Source organism: Adelges cooleyi, unplaced genomic scaffold (genome assembly GCF_023614345.1).
Source record: "Adelges cooleyi isolate 19-005CV unplaced genomic scaffold, UGA_ACOO_1.1 ACOO_flye_CR_arks_rails_tigmint_CR_PRNA_651, whole genome shotgun sequence".
Lineage (NCBI taxonomy): Eukaryota > Metazoa > Arthropoda > Insecta > Hemiptera > Adelgidae > Adelges > Adelges cooleyi.
The window spans coordinates 12,601,020-12,621,368 of NW_026096352.1; the positions used below are offsets into that span (position 1 = coordinate 12,601,020).

General features: G+C 28.9%; 4 protein-coding genes across 9 annotated transcripts in view; 3 read left to right on the plus strand and 1 right to left on the minus strand.

The window, feature by feature from the left end:
- Positions 1 to 702: 702 nt before the first annotated feature.
- LOC126844681 (dnaJ homolog subfamily C member 1) lies at positions 703 to 9,319 on the minus strand. Of its 2 annotated transcripts, XM_050583048.1 has the most exons (8): positions 8,989 to 9,319; positions 7,036 to 7,181; positions 5,920 to 6,240; positions 4,789 to 4,892; positions 4,592 to 4,720; positions 3,417 to 3,945; positions 2,272 to 2,313; positions 703 to 2,023 (listed from the first exon to the last, which is right to left on the minus strand). In XM_050583048.1, the coding sequence occupies exons 1-8, from the start codon at positions 8,993 to 8,995 to the stop codon at positions 1,919 to 1,921; spliced, it is 1,383 nt and encodes a 460-aa protein (XP_050439005.1). In that variant the 5' UTR covers positions 8,996 to 9,319; the 3' UTR covers positions 703 to 1,918. The 2 variants fall into 2 exon arrangements, with proteins under 2 accessions (XP_050439005.1, XP_050439006.1); XM_050583049.1 differs by lacking the exon at positions 2,272 to 2,313 and having other exon boundaries at positions 8,989 to 9,314.
- A 1,487-nt stretch (positions 9,320 to 10,806) lies between these two features.
- On the plus strand, positions 10,807 to 11,566 carry LOC126844688 (10 kDa heat shock protein, mitochondrial-like). The gene is made up of 3 exons (XM_050583062.1): positions 10,807 to 10,915; positions 11,053 to 11,214; positions 11,280 to 11,566. Exons 1-3 carry the CDS (start codon positions 10,913 to 10,915, stop codon positions 11,430 to 11,432), a joined length of 318 nt encoding a protein of 105 aa, XP_050439019.1. The 5' UTR covers positions 10,807 to 10,912; the 3' UTR covers positions 11,433 to 11,566.
- Positions 11,567 to 14,697: 3,131 nt separating this feature from the next.
- Positions 14,698 to 17,910, plus strand: LOC126844442 (ankyrin repeat and SOCS box protein 12-like). Of its 5 annotated transcripts, none has more exons than XM_050582641.1 (4): positions 14,698 to 14,937; positions 15,102 to 15,224; positions 15,301 to 15,671; positions 17,636 to 17,910. In XM_050582641.1, the coding sequence occupies exons 2-4, from the start codon at positions 15,164 to 15,166 to the stop codon at positions 17,675 to 17,677; spliced, it is 474 nt and encodes a 157-aa protein (XP_050438598.1). In that variant the 5' UTR covers positions 14,698 to 14,937; positions 15,102 to 15,163; the 3' UTR covers positions 17,678 to 17,910. The 5 variants fall into 5 exon arrangements, with proteins under 5 accessions (XP_050438598.1, XP_050438597.1, XP_050438599.1 ...); XM_050582642.1 differs by lacking the exon at positions 14,698 to 14,937 and having other exon boundaries at positions 14,954 to 15,224; positions 15,301 to 15,315; positions 15,355 to 15,671; XM_050582640.1 differs by lacking the exon at positions 14,698 to 14,937 and having other exon boundaries at positions 14,953 to 15,224.
- Positions 17,911 to 19,946: 2,036 nt separating this feature from the next.
- The window catches only part of LOC126844897 (partitioning defective 3 homolog), a 44,167-nt gene continuing 43,764 nt past the window's right edge, over positions 19,947 to 20,349 (plus strand). The window contains exon 1 of the mRNA XM_050583368.1: positions 19,947 to 20,276. The gene's annotated coding sequence lies outside the window, so the exon portion shown is untranslated. The remainder of the gene's footprint in view (positions 20,277 to 20,349) is intronic.

Consider the following 20,349-nt stretch of genomic DNA (forward strand, 5'->3'; position numbering starts at 1 on the left):
CAAATTAGCTGCACGTCACAGTATATCTTTAAAAATACACGCTATACTTAAAAAATTGTTCATTACAAAAAAAAAAGTCAAAAATTAATTCTACGGGTTTTAATTAGTAAAAAAAAACATGGTTTGAAATTTTCATGGGACTATTTTATTTCTGTCAAATTTAGAGCTAAGCAGTAACTAGCTGGCTAGTTTACTAGCTGATCATTTAATCACAATTTCAATACTTTCACCAGCGGTAGCTTCTATCTATTGATAAAACAAAAATAACACTAGTTATGATTTTTAACTATTAAATTAGAATTCCGTTACACTGCATTATCTGCAAAATTATAAAATATTATATGCAAGAAATGCTCTAATTAGGTATTATTGGATATTTAAATCTTTTTTTTTCCGTTTTAAGTTCAAAAATGAATCATAATTAAATTACATCAAACAACGTACAACAAAATAATTAACTTCAAAACTTTTTTTTATAATAACATTTTTAACTTCTCATAACACTAATTAAAAGTAAAAATGTTAAATTTCGGGTTTTAATAACATTTCAAATCCTTGATTTAATAATACAATATGAGGGTGGCCACTGTTGTAAAATATTTACTCTTTATCTTATCCGTAAGTCTTACTATAATAAAATTAACAGTTGACTTGTTCGTTTTTACATTAAACTTTATGTACCCACGTAAAACAACACAACAATAAAGAATGTTTTGCTTTTATTGACAATGACAAAAATTTGAATACTAAAAACAATCAACATTTCAATTTTATAAAGAACGAAGGTACTATTAGTATAAACACGTAACTATTAGTATATTTACAGAAACTACATCGAAAGTTATTAGGCTAAAAGATATAATATAAATCTCTACCAAAAAAAATTATCTAGGTATATCCTCCAAGAGTTACAGAAATGGTAATTTTTTGCGATGACCTAACAGTCTTGATTATTAAAATAAGTGGTATTTTGTTAAGTTCTCTTATTTTTACTATATAAAAAAAAAAGAAATAGTTAATACAAGTTTTTTTAATGGTTTTAAACACTGAATAATATTAAAAATACAATTAGTTAATAACAACAATAAAACAACAATTAGATGTTCATTTTATGCCTTCACTTGAAATGTCCAATCGAAAACATAACGTTAATAACATAACAGAGTTTATTATACTGACTGTTTTTAACATGACATCAAATACGATTAGCGTGTTTGCACTCTTTTTTTAATACAATCATGTAAATATTAAAACTAGTAATTCGTTAACATTCACGTTTACAAGTTTTTATTTATAAATCTCTCGCGTAACAACATTTTATTAAATACATTGTTAAAAACAGAAAGGGATCATATATTCTATATTATACATGAATGAACTTAGAGTATCGATATTATCATACACATTAAAATAAAACTTACGATATATTTTCAATAATAACATATACAAGGAGAAATTAACCTAAATAGGATAACAAAAAAGAAAAAAAGTAAAAGAAAAACTCACCCAATAAACAATACACAGGTGAAAATCGCTGAATATTAATGAAATACACTATTATTTTCTAGTAGGTTTATATTATAATGGTATATAATAAATATTATGATGATTTAAGGTGTTAGTATATCTACTTGTTGAAAAATCTAAAGACGTTTATGAAGTTTAAATGTCTTTGCATGTTGACAGAATACGCGTACTTAAAATATCTAGTTTACTGGAGAATAAGTCGACTGGCATTATTCAATCAAACAACCAAAGACAACACACGAATGATTACTAAAGACATGCACACAAACACATAAACTGAAATTAAATATTGTCAGTAATAAAACAAGCTTAAATAATCACAACCAAATCAGACTTAAAGAAGAACATGGGACATATAAACGCAAGAAGGTTGTTGAATTTATTTATATTATCATTCCGTGGTGCCGACATCGCCATTTTCTAATGGCTCGTCTGTTGAATTATTTTTCTTCTTCACCATTTGAACAACTTCTTTGAAACGAGCCATACATTCCTCCTATAATCAAACAACAAATGGTTATACTCGAGTTACTAAGTATTTTAAATTAGCTGTTAAATCAAGTGAAGTGAGAACACATTAAAAAAATAACAGGAAATGTTTCATTCTAGGAAAGCAAGCAAAGGTCACATTAAAGCTTATTTATTAGATCTTCTACAGTAATATATATAATATATACATATATACATATATATATATATATATATTATACTAGGTACACATTAGTTTGATTTCGTACAACTTACAAGCATCAAACGTATATAACGACAAATTAATTCACATATAACCTATAACAAATATATACATATAAATGAGTATAATATTAGTTGTATAGCTGTCACAAAATTACGGAATCGAGAGGATTGCGATGTTAGTGAAATTGTTATTTCTTTGATTTAAAATGATATGTCAAACTATTAATAATTTGGATAATATTGGAATTAGCAGTATAGAGGGTGAAAATAAGAAAAAGAGTAGGCAATAAATTTAATGTAAGTTGATTTTCAATATTTTTTGGGGTAAGCTACATTGTTATACATCGATAAAAGCCTTAACCCAATTTTCAGTACAATGATTATAGAGACGTTATGAGCAATTAAATATGTATGGCGTATAAATAGTTTTACATATTAACACTTTGAAATCAATCACGCGTCTGAGGTGTGACTCAGTAGTAAGACACATACTATTAGTGCCAGTTCTCAACATTTTAGTTTAAAAATTAAGTATAATTTACCAGTACTAAAATTATAAAATAAACTATACTAAATTGTTAGGCCAAACTGGTGAGAACGGCCATAATTTAAAAGTAAGAAATTGTACTATTACTGATGGAACTCAATAAATCATACAAATTTTAAAAATGTAGAGCATTAAATTTTGTGCGAAAATACTCATCAAGAATTTATGACAAATATTTCTAAACAAACTATTCAATGTTATAATAGTGCCATAGATGGACTATTTACAGACCATTTAAAAATTAAACTACCCTGTTAAGAATGAAAGGGATAGGTAAGTAAGTATTTTGCATTCTTTAAAGATTTACAATAGCTACAATAAAATTATATAAATCATTGTTATTTTCTAGTTATACTAATGTCACTTTTTTCTGTAAAATCCAATAAATCTGTTAAAATAATATAGATTAAGAAAACACATTATTCTAAAAGTTGATGATATGCTATGATTAGTTTGATGGAAGTCATGACTATTAATTATGAATATGTATAAATTAGAGGTTACAATTACACTAGTATAACAATTGGGCTTAATGAAAATGTCCAAGAAAATTATCTATAATAAATTAATTTAACTACGTCTAAATTCTAATAATAGTATTAGGTATAAGATGTATAATTTTATTTTAAGTAAAACTGTTTTTATTTACTTTAGTTTTATTGGGTACACATTTAGCAATTTTTTCCCATCGGTTTTCGGTAGATCCTTTGGGATATTTAGTAAGCGCACTCTCTAATGCTTTCTGCTGAACCTGATTCCACGCACTGTCAGTAGATTCTGTATTAGTTGTAGATCTCGTTTTTATTTTTTTCGGTTCTTCAGTGACTACAGATTCTTGTGTTTCGCCAGGTGTCGGTACTTTATAGCCATTTTCTTTCATTTTGTTAGCCATGTAAGCTACTTCTGGTACGGGTCGATGCATTGCTTTGGCAACTTTTTGCCATCTGTCTGACGTACCAGCCGGATATTTATTGACCATCTGAGACAATTCGTACAAATCGTCATCCGTCCATAAGCCACCTGAAACTACTGGAGGTTCACTTTTATCGAGATTGGTTTTTGCTCGATTTTCAACAACAGTATTCTTATACTCATTAATCTCTGGTATCTTGTATTGGACTTTACGACGTCGAACACGTTCACGAACAATAGGCTCTGGTTTTTCAGGTTCTTCATTGCTAAAAAAATATCAAAATTTAATTATTAACAAAACAATAATTTGTAAAGGATAAATTGTTTGTACAATTATATTGGAAATACAAATTGCTTGTTTTCAAAGGGATTATCAAAGAAAACATTTAAAATAGAATATTTATTTTCTGTGCTGAAATCCTCCATACTACAAATTTTCGCAAGCCAGAGTCATCAAGCCATCAAGTTAATCGCTTGATTTCTCTATCACATATTTTTCCTAACAAATGTAAATAATTTAGAATTTACAGGGCTTATACTACAATTCAATATATAAAAATGAATTGGTTTATATTTTGTCTATACTACTGTCGTACTGAAAACAACTAAATCCATACAGAAGGTAAATTACTATTTTCAACCTGATAAGAAATCAATGATTGTCTATCGAGTTTTATTTATTTATGTTACTATCTTTAGGCCAAAGAATTACGTTGTTTGCAGTGCTTAATGATTAATTAAGCAGACTTTGTACTGAATATCTAAATTTTAATAATTATAAAATTACAATAATATTTGAGCAAAAAAATTAAAGTTTGTACAATTACTCATTGCTATAATTTTTTTAAATTTGATTTTGGCACATTTTATTTTATATTTTACTTTATTACGAGTGTATTTTACCATACATACCTTTCACAAGTCGTCCTCTCTTTGAATTTGGTAACTAAAAATGAGATTGCTGAAGTTGTCAAAGATGGTAAATTTAAAACAAAGATCCATAGCCAATATGGTATTTGACAGGGCAGAGTGTCTTTTAAACTATAAACATTTATAAAACAATTGTGTTAATGATAAAACGAAATCAATGCAAAAAAAGTTCACTTTACCTAGGTTTCGGTATGTTGACATCAAATTCAGGAGGCAATGTCGAATCACCTCGATACTTCTTTTGTTTTCGAAGCTTTCGAACCTTAGAACTCAAAAGCTCTTCCTGTAAAATAAAACGTACATTACTAGGCTTTGAAGGTTTCTTTTGTCTTTAACACAGTGCTGAGTGCTGCGGAATTTATTATGAATGACAGCGTGCTAAAGCAACTTAGTCACCCATCAACACTGGTTGACAATATGGCAACATTAGGTACTCACACTGTTCAACTCTGAACTTTCCTTTATTACTTTAATATAACATATAAAATTATAATTTGCCTAATTATAATTTAATTAGTTTTATTGTAGGTGGTAAAAATAGGCAATGTAATGCAGAAATGGACAAAAATTAGTAAATTGGTATTTTTTTTTTTTTTTAATATAAATAAAAAGAAATATATTTAATTGAATATTTTATAGTTTGAATAAATGCTATAAAAATTATTATTAATAATGAAAAAGTTAATAACTTATTTAAATAATTATACCATTAAAAAAAGTGGTATTATTATTTACATGATATAAAAAAGTATCCAAACAGCCCAGAAGAAAAGTCCATAATACTGTACAAAAATTTGATCAATTTAAAAAAGTCAAACAAATCTATTACAGCATGTACAAGATCTCATTATCATATCATCTAAACTTACAAAAATAGAGAGAAATGATTGATGATTGACCACTGCACCAATAGTATGCGACACGAAAATAACAAATGAATATACAAGTACCCCTGTATTCGTTTAATACTTTCAAATAAATTTATTGGAGACATTATTTTAATCCACTAAAATGGTGAAAACAAAAATCCAAATATACTGTTGTTAAGTTGAGGTTCTAATGAATACCTTTACGTAAAATCATGATGCTTTAAAAACTAAGCGGATATGTGTCAATTGCGATTACCGCATTGAGATCACCGGGACCCTACAACAGTTGTTATCTATTCATCAACCGTGCCACTCAACATGTTATAACATTGAATATTAAAAATGGGTGAACATTAATTGATTAAAAATAAAATATTAGTTTTACAATACCACATATCATTTATAAAATGAATAAATGTATTACAAATGCACTTCACTTACAACAGTGATTTTATTCTCGATATATGATCCCCACGCGACTAGATATTGTCCGACGCTTATAATGGAAAAAAGAATGACGAGCATTTCCAAAAATCCCATTTTTCTAACACGTCTGTAGTAATAGAGAGCGTGATGCCAATCTGGCAAACCTTCTTTCAATACTTTATCATAATGTGCACGTTTCTTGGGATCTCGTAACACATCATGGATGGACACTAATTCTCGAAATCTAACTTCGGCGTCGGGTGCATCATTTTTATCAGGATGTAATTGTAATGACATTCGTCTAAAGGCTTGTCTAATTGTTGATGAATTCGCTTCCTGAAAAGAATATTTAAAAATTATTATCAAAAAGACAGCATGTAAAAATACAATTTTTTTTTTTTTTTACTGTTAACATTTAAATAACTAAATTTTACTTAGGTATGTTGTTTTGTTATTAATTTTAAAATAAGTAGGTGATAATATAATTAACGAAATACTTAAGTTTTATTTATTTAAATATACAAATTAAATTTATAAATTTTTTTTATATTTTATAAATATTAAAATATGCTACAATTATTATTGTTTTACTTTGTATTTTTCTTGTTATTAAGTAATTTAACTATTGCCAATGTCATTATTTTTGAGCTCGTGCCGTTTTATCAACAAATAAAAAAAAATGTATAAGGGATGAAACGTTTTTTGAAAATACAATACTACAATGTGTTTTAAAACAATATTATATAGTGATTTTTGTTTTTTACCAAAGCATAGTTATTCATCATTAGTTTTAGAATAAACTAAAAATCCAATCCAATTACAATGCAAAAAAAGAATAAAAAAACCTTTTCAATCTATGAAAATAAAACTAACCATGTATGTGTGTAAACTTTCGCGGATTGCAATATCACATGAATGATTTTCGGATATATCCGCGTCAATGGTTGTTAACCGACGTTTCGGACTCTTTGCAAAGTCCATCTTTAGGGTAATGTCACGACTGTTCCGCTGTCGTGACTGTACTCAGAAACGTCGGTTAACAACTATTGACGCAGATATATCCGAAAATCATTCATGTGGTAAAACTAACCAATTAAACTAATAATTAAAAAACGAAAAAGTTTTACTTACTGGAGATACATCAAGGAACTTGTAAAAATTAAGGTTGTTCAATTCTTCAACTAAATCGAATACTTCCATTTGCTCTGCCTCCCATCCTAAAATGGATCGGGTACTAAACGCTAGTATAACACAAATTACTGCCAACATTTTTGAGCCTGAAACAATAATTGTAAATCTTTAAAATAGTTAATTAATAGTCAAAAAAAATTGTTTTTTACATTATTCTAAATAAATTTGGTACGTACAAAAATTACTACCTTTTACCCATCAATACTCAGGTAATTTTAAATATTTTAACTTTAATTGTTAAAATGTATAGTTTTTATGCAATAAGTAATATGTCCTATATATTTTATGCTATACAAATTGAAAATAATTTAGCTTTAAATTTTTGAAAAAGTCGAACAGGATATTAGGACAGTTTAAGTATTATTAATATTGATTTTTTTGCATAGATTTCTTATTTTTTTTACCTTTTACTTATTTTTAATTTATTTAATTTTATTAGCTAGCATTATTATTATTTTATGCACGTTAAATTATGAGCAACCTATTGAGTAGTACACTTTATCAACCTTGGTGACCTATTATTATTAGGTTGCTAGGATGTTTTTTTTTTTTTCAAAGTAAAGTTGTTATATAAAAGGTGACCAGGATGTAGCACTATCAATATATATATATATATATATATATATTAGTTATAAATGTTCATTGCTAGGATTAAACTATTATTAATAATTTAAGTTATAAACAATTCTAATTTATTAAAAAATAATGTTTAATTTTAACATATTTTTTTTTTAAAAAACTATTTTAAAACTTTAATATTTTACTAATTAATTTTGAATTTATAAGCTATATTTTAGTATCAGTTTGCAAGAATCAAGGTTTTTTTAATAATCCCGACCTAGATAGGTTTGTTCAGCATTTGCTTGGTTATAAAAAGAAAAAGCGACATTTTTTTTTTAATTATAAAGTAAGACTAACCCACTACAGAGTAAAACATAAGCAATTATAAAATGTTAACTATTAGTAATAACTTAAATATTATTATAACATATGGTAGTTGATATATTACTTAAAATAACCTACTCCTTAACTATTGGAGGAAAAAATATATAAAAAGTACATAGCATTGCATTTGAAAGATTTCCTACCCACTCTACTTTATACCAATATAATAAACTAAAGATATAACAATTGCAAAATTATTTAGTTACGGTTTGATGTCTTGATTTGTATTGAAAAAATGTATTGTTTCGCAATAACAGTTTTAATACATCAACTGTGGCTAATAGGTATCTAGTGCAATACTTTTACGCATGGTTTTTTTTCTGCACAATTTATATAATTGCTTATTTGAACATTTTATGTTTGACATAATTAACAGTAAGACGATGATTATACAGGTATTCCTGATTCAATTTTACCTACCTTACTTAACACTTTATGCAAAATACTATAATAAATTAGCCTAATATTTTTAAAATTGTAAATAAAATGTTGTATTATCATAAGTAGTACAGATTTTATAACCCGTCCAGTCAATATAATGACAATATTGTCAGACAGATGGCAAAATACTGAATATCATGGTTTATGGATGACACTCAGAATTTATGCGGTTTAACAATAACCCAGATACGAAATGAAAGTATTACGGCAGCCTATAGGTCATTGTAGAAATAAAGGGTTGTTTTTTTTTTGGTTTACGAATTTTCTACCATATTGCGATTTGTATGTACAATATGGCAAAGAGAGCAATAAACTTTTTGAAGGACAAAATAAAAAACGAAATAATAAAAAAAAATTGTATATTATATTCCTGTGCATTTATTAATTGTTATCGGCCAACCATGTCAATACCCCAGGTATTAACAGGGTCACCGACGGGACGACCCTCCTATTTTTCCAAATGTGTCACCACGTCACCAACCGGCAGTATTGTGTGATAGTACTCACCCGTCATCGTTGCGGTCGTTGCGTTCGAATGAAATTGCTGGTTATTATCTGTGGCAGCACGGCCGTGCGAATCAACGCAAAACAAACACGTATATTGTCGAGCTGTTAGACCGGGCAACCGCTAACGTGGCGGATTCGGAAGACATGAGCCGCCGACCAACCGCGTACCGTACACCACCGATCACTGCCGAACAAACAAGCCCCGCTGCTACGCGTTGTCGCCGCTGCCCGTGTGCCAGAACCGCCGCTTTCTGCTGGCACGATTGCACAAAACGCGAGGGAAAGGTCCGGGATATATAGCAGGCGGTCGGGCCGTTTAACGTGTACGCCGTCCGCGGTGGGGTGGCACGGTGGTACAGCTTATTAGGTACTTGTCTTATCAGCTGCAGACGACGAGACAAGAACAGCAGCAGTTCGGTTACTGACAATAAACACTACCGCTGCCGCCTGTCGATTTACCTCCACGCGGAGGTTCGGGCCGCCTCCGCCCTCTTGGAGGCAAAACAGCGTCGAGTACACCGCCACATATACAAAATAATATGTACACTACACTGTATTCACACACATTACACGTCATAACATAATATTCATTAACTAAACTATACTTGAATACTACTTACTTGCATACCTTAAATAGTTCCGGAACTTAATCTTTTGGTCCGGAGTAAAATTATATTACTCTTTTATTTGTTCCGGAACAATTATGTTATGTTTGTCTTAGAAAAAAAAACGTTATTTGTTCCGGAAACAATGAACTTATTTGTTCCGGAAACAATAAACTTATTTGTTCCTCTGGTTTTTTCAGTTATTAATATTTTTTTTTTTTATTGTAAATCCATTGTTGTTACATAAAATAAGTATTACATAAATAACAATGAGATTATCTACCTTCTAAACCTTCTAAAAGCAAGCTTGTGTTAAAAGTAGAGAGCGACAGTTTACTTACAATATAATGTTATGTCTATGAATAATAGTTTTACATATATTTCCATACTAATTATTAATGACTTCCCATCCCCTAAAACATAGTGAATTTATAATATATAATAAATTATAATAATATCAATTTGCCAAAATTATAATTATATTACTGTTTTTTACGTGATATTAGAATTGTTTTAAATTTTAATATATGTTCTGGCAATTTTATAATTGTAATATTTTATTGAGTACCTACCTTTGAAGTATAATTTAAATGTTATAACTACCGTGATATATTTGTAATATTTTGTATTTATGAAATGTATGACGTGTTCAGTACTACCATTATGATAGAAATATTTTATGGTTTTGTTTTTAGTTATATATTAAAATAGCTATTTTTTGTGTTAAATATGAATTTAAAAAAAAACTTCTCACCATTAATTTGTTACCTATCAACTTTATAAAAAATAAACATAATCATTTTAGATATATTTAAGAAACTATTGAACATCAGCCATAAAAAATACATAGAACGTATAATTTTAATTTTGTAAGTTATTTATAATTGACCATTCTTTGGAATGGTGAGAATACCACTCCGATTAATGGCAAAAATGAATAAATGACCTAACTTCAAATGGGTCATATTATATAATAAATTTAAGTATTTAACAATAAAATAACAATTATATTTGCAATAACTGACTGAGCCATTTAGATAACAATATATTATTTTTCAAAAGTCCGCCTTTTAATTTTCAATAAAATGTTTATTGACAAATATATTTTATTCCATGAAAACCAACCATTGTCGATTGATATTTTCCAGTTCTTTTGACAGAATATCCCTGACTTACTTCACATGCAAAGATGCATTTCTTTCAATCCGGTCTTCGAGAAATTTCTTATCGACTTTCTAGCATTATTATTTGCACTTGGTCAGTTAACGAAATTATTTCTATTAATTTCAACTTTATTAATATCATTAAAGAAGTATAAAATGGTAAGTAACGTTTTCATTTTGTATACACATTACTTTGCACATGAATTTTATACTAACATTTACCTGTCTTTTGTTTTAAAAATTATATTTTACCGTTATATGTAAGTACCTAATCTATGTTCTAAATTTGTACTTAGGCAAGTATAACTTCGAAATTTCGCCCTCTTTTCAACAACGTGTTAGTGAAGAGATTAGAAGCTGTTAAACAAAGTAAAGGTGGTATTATGTTACCTGACAACGCTTCCAAAAAGATTTTGGAAGGAACTATTGTTGCAGTTGGACCTGGTGGTAAAAATCAAGTATGTTTTTTTTCTACTTATGTAAAACTATTTAATTTAATTGAAATTGTTTTATTTGATTCTAGGAAAATGTTTTTGTGCCAATGGAGCTCAAAGTAGGTGATCGTGTTTTATTACCCGAATATGGTGGTACCAAAGTTCAGTTGGAGGACGGCGAATATACCATGTACAAGGAATCAGATTTATTGGCCAAGATAGAACATTGCGATACAAATTAATTTTTTACCTGTGACTGTATAATTTAGTTTTAAATTGTGCATTAGTAATATTTCTTTTCTATAATGTTATTATTTATATAAATTCCTAAACAATTATATTATATGTTACTCAGTTTGTGAAGTAATTTTTATTTATACTATAAGTAGATTAAACAGTTAATACAAAGAATTTGTTCTCATTAAAATTTTAAAAACGTTTTGAATATAAGATATTAATTACGAAATAGTGTTATAAATGCATATGTAGGTCTTAAAATTAGTTAAGTTCAATAATTATGCTTTCAAAGTTCAATAAAAAGATCTACCGATATTAAAAATATAAATTTGTATATTGAAATTTGCTTATGTATGTTTTATAATTTACCAATTTTTAGGAAATGCAAATTTTGTTAATTTACTCTCAACCATAGGTATAACTTAATTAGAGTGAAACTTAGGAGGACTATTTCTTTGAAAATTAATTTCAGCCCTCCCCTTTCAATATTTGATATGGTCAATAATAAGTTAAAATGTAAAATCATACTCAATTTTATCATTTTTAAAAAACTTAGCAGTTTATAGCTTTAAAAAACATCCATTTCTTCAAATGTTCATAATTTTAAACATAGTTCATGATAAATGTTTAATTATTTATTGTTGTTAAATAATTTAACAATAATTAAAATTCAAGTCACTTTTTTTTTCAATTTAGAGTAAAATGGAAAAAAATTGTTTTTAAATTGGAACGTTTTTATAGATATTTAATATTACAAAAGCACAAATAATTATAAATAATAACTATCATAGCAAAATTTGCTATGATATATATATATTTATTACATATTTAATATAACATAAGTATAAATAAAGTATATATATTATAGGACAAAATAATAGCAATATTAATGAAATATAGGTACAAATAATACAAAAGTTTTTCAGCCGAGTCTGCAACCACGAAAGAGCATTTTCATGTCTCATTGAAGTACCGAATAAATTTAGATTAGTTGTGGAATTATAATTTAAAAAAAAAAATGATATGGAGCTTCCAGTTACAGCATAAGGCCAAGGAGATTAAAAAATTATGTATAATCAAGTTTCTGGCTAAAAAGCGTAACGGAAAAAGCATAACGAAAAAAGTGTTACGCTGTTATCTGATATGAGATATCAGATAGGGGTAGGGAATAGGGGTGAGTGATAGGGACGGGAGATAGTGGGTAGGGGATAGGGGTAAGATATAGGAGATAAGAGATATGTTGTGCGTTCAACGTTCAAATTAGAACTAAATAATAAATTCAAAATAGTTTAAGAGCCCAATTTCTCTATGAATTGTTTTAAGCCAGATAATAAACACTACAATTTTAGCCAGAAACTTGACGTTTTATTATACTAGCTTGTTACCGCTCGTTAATATACTATATCATTATCTATAATTCCACCCACTACTCTAAATTTATTCGGTACTTCAACAAGACATGAAAATGATCTTTTGTGGTTGCAGACTCGGCTGAAAAACTTTTTGCCAGGGTTATGTACCAGAGCTAAGACATGAAAATGTCAAAAGCATTTAATAATAAAGGAATACACAAAATATGTTTATATAATATAATAATTTAGTATTCCATGTAATAATTGTAGGTATGGGCATCTATTGAATTAATAGATTGAGGACAAATCTAAAATATTCGTTTAATACTTATTTGTAAAATTTAAGTCAATCGGACAGAGAGAAATACAAAAAAAACATTTATTCGGTACTTCAACGAGACATGAAAATGCTCTTTCGTGGTTGCAGACTCGGCTGAAAAACTTTTTCGGTTATGTACTGGCTAATTCTCACTCCTATCTCCCGTCCCCAACCCTATCTCCGTGTGGTAACGTTTATCTTGGTAACACTTTTTTTCGGTTATGTACCGGCTAATTATCACCCCCAACCCCATTCTCATTCCCACCCCCAACCTCATCTTCAACCCCATTTCTTTTTGACATTTTCATGTCTTAGCTCTGGTACATAACCCTGGCAAATAACCGAAAAAAGTGTTACCACTCGTCAGTCTTTCTTTGTTTTATACCGATCGGAATTAATCATATTGTTCCATTTGGCGAATGGTGGTTGCCAAATTGGAGTTTTCACTGGTTATACTTAGTGGCGTTGGGCGACTGCTGCTGTCTGCTATGTACTGGTTTTGGGTCCCACGGCTGATGAATTTGTTGTAATGATTTCTGGCTCAGGTATTAGTCAGAGGCTTCATTTTGACAATCGACTACAAGAGGTCTTTTGGCAAATGGTGCGCGAAACGACCTCCGGGTCTGAAGGTTATGAGCTCAAGAAAAACGATAAGATCTGCGGCCACCAGGATTTGGGTTCCGTGTTCGGCGACGACGAAGGCGGCGGAAGACAGTTGGTCAAATATTTTGCATAGCTAATTTGCTTCCGTTTGAATGGCCAATACGTTTTCTTCGGGCATTTCTTGACCACACAAGGCGGACATCCCGGGTCATTATAACTTTTCGGTGTTCACTGCCAATTATGTGTTGTTTTCACAACGGACAAACGTTGAATGAATAATAACTAACGAGGGGAATGTTAATATAAACATAAATTAAAGCCAATTATTAAAAAACTACCAACAAACTTTTGGCCACAACATAAAATTAATCATTTCTGTAGACGATCAACATTTCCGTTGACGCCGGCGTGCGCGATATCAATTCACAAATCGCAAGGCAGTACATATCCTTGTGTGGTGTACGAATACTTGAAATCGCACGACCAGCAGCTCGTGTACGTAGCCCTGACCCCTGTCTCGGTGCTCCTAAGGTTTGTTCCTGACCAAAAGAAGTTCAGACCACCGCTTTTACCACAGAGACGCGAGGAAACCGGTGAAAGAAATTCGTACCGAGTTTGAACGTTAATAAGGAGAAAACGGGTCTCAAAAAATTCAACGTGATCTCAACGGACTTCGGGGACATTAGTAAGGCACAATCTAACCTAACCATTAACAATTGCGAATAGCATAACTAATAGCTTTGATTATAATTTATAAATAATATACATAGCCCACTGGCATGTATTTTTTGCTGCGCGCAAATTGTTGTCGTTGTCGAGCGCTTTACATATTTTTTAGTAATGCCAGTAGATAGTAGATACTAGATACTGTGAGTGCTGACAATCACAGATTAGATAAAACCAGATGGTGTACTCAAGGTGGATAAATCCACCTAGGGTGTACTTTTATCTAATCTGTGCCAATAGCTTCCATAGGCCATTGCCTCTACTGATTACTCTCTCATATTTTGTAATTGTATATTAATTATTAAAATATTAATTAGTGTGTAGTTAATTATGATTTATTTATTTTTAATTAAATTTATAATAAAAAATATCTAAAAAAAATGACAAAAAATCCAATTTTATTTTTTTATTTGATCTGTGCTTGTTACTAGTTAGTAACTGATAAGTGATAATTGAAAATGCGTTCGATTTATTTTTCGTTTAGTAAATAGAATTTATCAACCATAAGAAGTACATTTTCCCCCTTACATTATATATTTTTAAGTAAAAACTAAAGAAGTGCATGTTAATTGTTATTACTTATTTTTTTGTTTGTAGCCTATACAAAAGTACAAACATAATATGTATTATTACTTAACTCCAAAATGTTCGCTTAAGTTTTTTATCTTTATTAGTGAGATTCTTGTAGCCATTTAAAAATCAAAATGTTTTTATTGGCACTTTTATCATATCATGCATGCAACGGATAAGAAAAATTATTTTACGGCAGTTTGAACAATACACACATAGACATAGGGGTGTGTTGCAGCAATATAATTGAATATATCAAAACCAAAAATTCACGTTATACTTATATTCACCATGTTTGTGAAGATGCAGCATTTATTGGTCATTTAAAATGTTTGAAATTTGGACATCAAAACGGAGGTGATTGGACCAGAACAACTCTTTTAAATGCTGTGGTAAGCGGTGATTTGGATTGTATGAAATATGCACTTAAGAATGGATGTCCACTTAACAGTAATTATGCTGAGCAACTTGAAGATTCTATTTGTGGTATGTCTAGTGAAGTAGAAGAGATATGTGCTGCTGCCTCTAGTAATGGTCATTTAGAATGTTTAAAGTATTTACATGAAAATGGCTGTCCATGGAATGAAACTACAACTTTGAACGCTGTTTCTTATGGTCACTTAGAATGTCTAAGATATGCAATTCAAAATGGTTGTCCTTATGATACTGAAAAGGTAATTTATACTTTGTTTGTAAAATATTTTTTGTTGTATAACAATGTATTATTTGAGTATAAATTCAAGACCATTAAATATTTCCTCCCTCTTTTCTAAGTATTAAAAAATATTAGTATATAGTAGATAGATTAAGCCGTTTAAATTTTTAACAGGGCTGTTTCTGATTATATTTGATTTACATTCATTTGGCATCATCATTATTTAAACAAGTCATCAAAATATATTGTGGTCTATCTTTGAATATTTAATTTATGTGACATAAATTAAAGACATAATTAAATTATGTCTCTTAACTCGAATCTTGGTTTGAACTCATTTGGTTAATAGCCACAGAGCAGCAGTAGTGATGCGTCATAGAAGACAATGAGTCAATGTCTATTCATTTTTATTTAATTTAAATAAATAAATTCCAATCAGTCTCTGTTAAAACCACACAACAGTTCACTGATGTTATATTTTATTTATTTTTCGTTACACAATTAAAGCAATATGTCATTATAACAATTATCAGTTATTCCTTATAATACGTTTGACTATGGAGGTCTAGTACTGACGATTCGGCAATGAAATTCGGTTCAGTAAAAAGAAATTACCAAATTTTGCTAGTACTAACAAAAATTACCGAAAAAATAGTTTGGTTTCTCTTACCGAATTCGGTAAGTATAACTTATTTAACCGACAGGCAATTAGGTGTCGGGAAGCGGGAAAGGTGTCGGGAAGCTAATCGGGAAATTGTTATCAAAGTTTTATCAGTATTGTTAAATACATTTTTTTCTGTCTGTAAATTGTGTTGTGAGCTAAGTAAAAACAATTGCGCGTTATAAACATGGCAAATCTTTTATTAGCTGGAATAGTTCAACGCCGACCTCCACCAAGGCATATACATATGGTTTTGGTACGGTCCAATAGTTTTGAAGAAATGACGGACCAAGAGTTTGTAAGAACTTTTAGGCTTACTAAAACTCTTAGCCAAAGATCTTATTTGTAAACTAACGCCATATTTTCATATCTTTCATCGTCTCTGCATTCGTGCGAGTGGGAGAGTCTGCCGTGTATAGGAAGAAAATAAATCCAGCTGTTATTGTCACATAGCCTACTATGTATATATATATATACTATATACTTTATGCTATATATATATAAATATACTATATACATGACATCGATAGAGCAGTAATTTTTACTTTTTTTGGGGTATGTTAAATATTTTGTATTTGTTTATACTTAGCTGTGTAATATTAGTCTATGTTTGGTGTCCCTGAATATAATAAATGACAATAACAATCCTCTCTCCCAACTTTTTTCAATAGGTCTTAACATCAGGTGGTCGGCGCCAAGTCCCCATTAAAATAAAACATCAGAGTATGAGTATCTTACGTTTCCCATCTAGACTAAAAAACCTTAGCATTGAAATTTGCTAAGCGATTTAATTTATAATTTTTATCTATCTGTTTGTTTGCTATGACTTAGTAAGAATTTGAATTTAAAATCAATATTTGGTCGGTTTTTACAACAGTAGCGCTTCCATTTGCCATTTGTGGGTTTAAATGATAATAATATTGGTCTCCCATCGATATAATTGTCACCGATAATCAGGAATAAATAACACTCGCTCCAATTGTTTTTTTTTTAAATATATAGCCAATCGATTCTTACAAAGACACCTTGTACAACCGTTAATAGCTATATATATATTTTATAATGGCCGGGTCTTTGTAATATGAGACTTTTCGGTAAAATGTGGGTTTTTTTTTGGGAAATATTTGGTTATTCGGTATTGTTACCGAATTACGGTAAGAATTAACGTCAGTACTACTGAAATTCAGAAACGATTACCGAGTTCGGTAAAAGGAATTTCGGTAATTTACCGAATCGTCAGTACTAGACCCCATGGTCATGTATAATAAGGATGTATTTATTATATTTTTATTTTTAAGCTGATATAATGTTTTCTATTTTAGGTAGAAATTGCGCTATTTGAAATGTATGCAGAGAAAAAATAGAGCAGCTCAAAAAGTATTATGAAACTGATCCAATAATAAAGACTTATGTTGTGTCAAAGTAAACTGACTGGTTGTGAGTCAGGACTAAGCCTTATGTCAACAGATGAATGTTGCAACGGTATTGGACAAATAAGAATGTTTTTAATATTTTAAATATTTATAGTATTAACATAAATATGTATTTAATAAGTATGAAATATTATTATTTATTAAGTTTAAAGGAAGTGTCATAATGAAGGTTTAAATGTTAATTTGAAATTTTTACTAATTAAACTATTTTTACCATTTTCATATTTTTTTAATTTTTATCCAAAATTATTTACTTCTGATTAAGCGTGTAATAATTTCAAGCTCTTATTTCTTAAAATGTTATTTTGACTTTGTAAATGTAAACGTAGCTGTACTTTTGAGGATAATTATTTTATCGAAATTTTGGAGGAAAAGACAGTGTTAGTATAATATTACCTTTTCGACTCTTACTTAACTTTTAATTAGCACTTGCATTTAAAAGCAATGGATAACAAATACTTTGTAATTGTTACTTGTATTTGTAAAATGTTATGCATTGGAGAAATTGTATAATTTTTTTAAGTTTAAACAACACAACCAAAAAAGCCTTAAAAAATTATAATAATTAAAGTAGGTATATATTATACTTGTTATAGTTATATAAGTAATATGTTCAAATTTTAGTTTGAATGACCATATTTAAGTAGGATAAGGTGTGAAAGAAAAACAAGTATGTATATTTTTGTTGATATTTTTAGAAGTAAAAAAAATTATCTTTTAAAATAAAATACAAAAAAATTATTGTATAATAATAATCATAGTTAATCAAGATGTTATATAGTAATACAACATGTAACATTGGTCATTGAGGATGAAAACGTATCCATTTGGTAATATTTAAGTAAAAAATTTGACACAAAAGCTTTAAACTGACAAATAATATTCTTATTTTATCTGATGCAAACTGTAGGATGGTGTCTATTTTTTTAATTTAGGAAAGTAGATAATATTTTACTTATTAAATATAAAATAGATGGTCAGATAAATAATATAATGTGTTCATAGATCTTGTTGTAATTAATAAATCTAAAGTATAAATGTTGATAAGATAAAACAGAAAAGAATGTGAATAATTAAATTCCAAGAAATTGAAAAAAAGAACGTATAGTTTCAATCAGTGTTGAGCGCTGACTGCTAAACATATACTAATCACAGGAAAAACTCGCTGCTCTTGATATTCAAAAATGACTTCTGTTTACACGGTAAGTTTGTTTAGTTTTTTTACTAACTTTAACTATGTAGGTAACCCGTAACTTATAATGAAAACTTAAGATGTACATGACGGATAACCTCATAAATTACTCCTCACAAAACTATTCTAACAAAAATATATCATTGCTCAGTACTTAACAAGTACACATAAAGCTATAACAAATATGTAGGTATTATGTTAAAATCACAACAAACTTTATCAAATAATAATTAATAACTAAATGCAGAAAACTAAATCCATGGTTAATCTTTTTATTTTGCATAATATGATGCATGATCAATAAGTAAAGCTATACTTTTAGATTACAATTATAAAACATAATGTAGTCAAAATATTATCAACACAAATTTGAAATTAAGCATTTTGGTCTTTTCTAAGAAAAATTGTTGTAGTCAGGAGAAAAATTCACCTTATTTGAACACTGTAAAAGTAAATATACGCCCGAGTAGAAAGGTATAAGAAAGTCAGCTCGCTCTATTGAATTTTAATATTACAATTGTTTTAATAATTTAGTTGGATAACCTTTTATTTATAACAACTCTATGGTCTTAGTTAAAGAGTTTTCGTCATCAATGCGGGAAGGTAATCTTGTATAAAACAGTCTGAAACTAATAGCCATACTGATTGGTTTTGTCGAAAAAATAATACATTGTACAATGTATTAAGGCATTTTATAGCTATTTTTACGGTAAATCATAAGAAATTAGTTACTCGAGTAAAGTATACTGTAGTCAATATATTTGTTGGAGTTACAATAATAATAAATAATAATAATTCAAATTTGTTATCATTAAAATCTATAGATAATATATTTTTTAAACGTACTGTTCCCGCCATTCCCTTGTTAAGGTAACCACGGTCGCGGTTTATGCGTTTATTATCAACGGCGGTTATTTTTTTTACGTGCCGATAACACTCTTTGTTTACTACGCTGGTTAGCTGTTAGCTGATAATCAGCCTACAGCCTACTACCGTTTTTACTTTTTTTACAGCAGTAAACAAAAACTCGTCGTAACGTAAACTATCGGCAAGCGTTTAATAGTAAATAGTAGTGTAGTTTTAAAATTGCAGCCGCGTGTGCCGCATCCTGAGTGCGTTATTTCTTAGTTTTTATTAAATAAAAATATCTGTTATATAATTTCTTTTAAATCGTCAAAATTTTAATAATATTTGTCGTTCAATCGTATCGCATTAACAGTTTTTATGTGTTAAGTCAGCAAGTTAAACTCCGTAACGTACAAAACGCTAATAAACGATCAAAATTATTATATTTATTATTTTAAATTTAAAACGTCTAGTATACCGATAGTTTGTAAGGTAGTTATGATCATACACTTATTTTCTAGTTTTCATTCTGCAAGTTATTATTTTTATTAGTGAAATGTTAATT

Bases quoted from the DNA above. Each gene is read 5' to 3' on its own strand.
- LOC126844681 (XM_050583048.1), bottom strand. The intron at 4,893-5,919 runs GTAAGTGAAGTG...TTTATTTTACAG, and splicing joins TCGAGAATAAAATCACTGTT to GAAGAGCTTTTGAGTTCTAA. The intron at 2,024-2,271 runs GTAAGTTGTACG...GTTTGATTATAG, and splicing joins GTTATATACGTTTGATGCTT to GAGGAATGTATGGCTCGTTT.
- LOC126844688 (XM_050583062.1), top strand. The intron at 11,215-11,279 runs GTATGTTTTTTT...ATTTGATTCTAG, and splicing joins GACCTGGTGGTAAAAATCAA to GAAAATGTTTTTGTGCCAAT.
- LOC126844442 (XM_050582641.1), top strand. From the start codon at position 15,164: ATGCAACGGATAAGAAAAATTATTTTACGGCAGTTTGAACAATACACA. The intron at 15,225-15,300 runs GTGTGTTGCAGC...ATGTTTGTGAAG, and splicing joins ATACACACATAGACATAGGG to ATGCAGCATTTATTGGTCAT. The intron at 15,672-17,635 runs GTAATTTATACT...TTTCTATTTTAG, and splicing joins GTCCTTATGATACTGAAAAG to GTAGAAATTGCGCTATTTGA.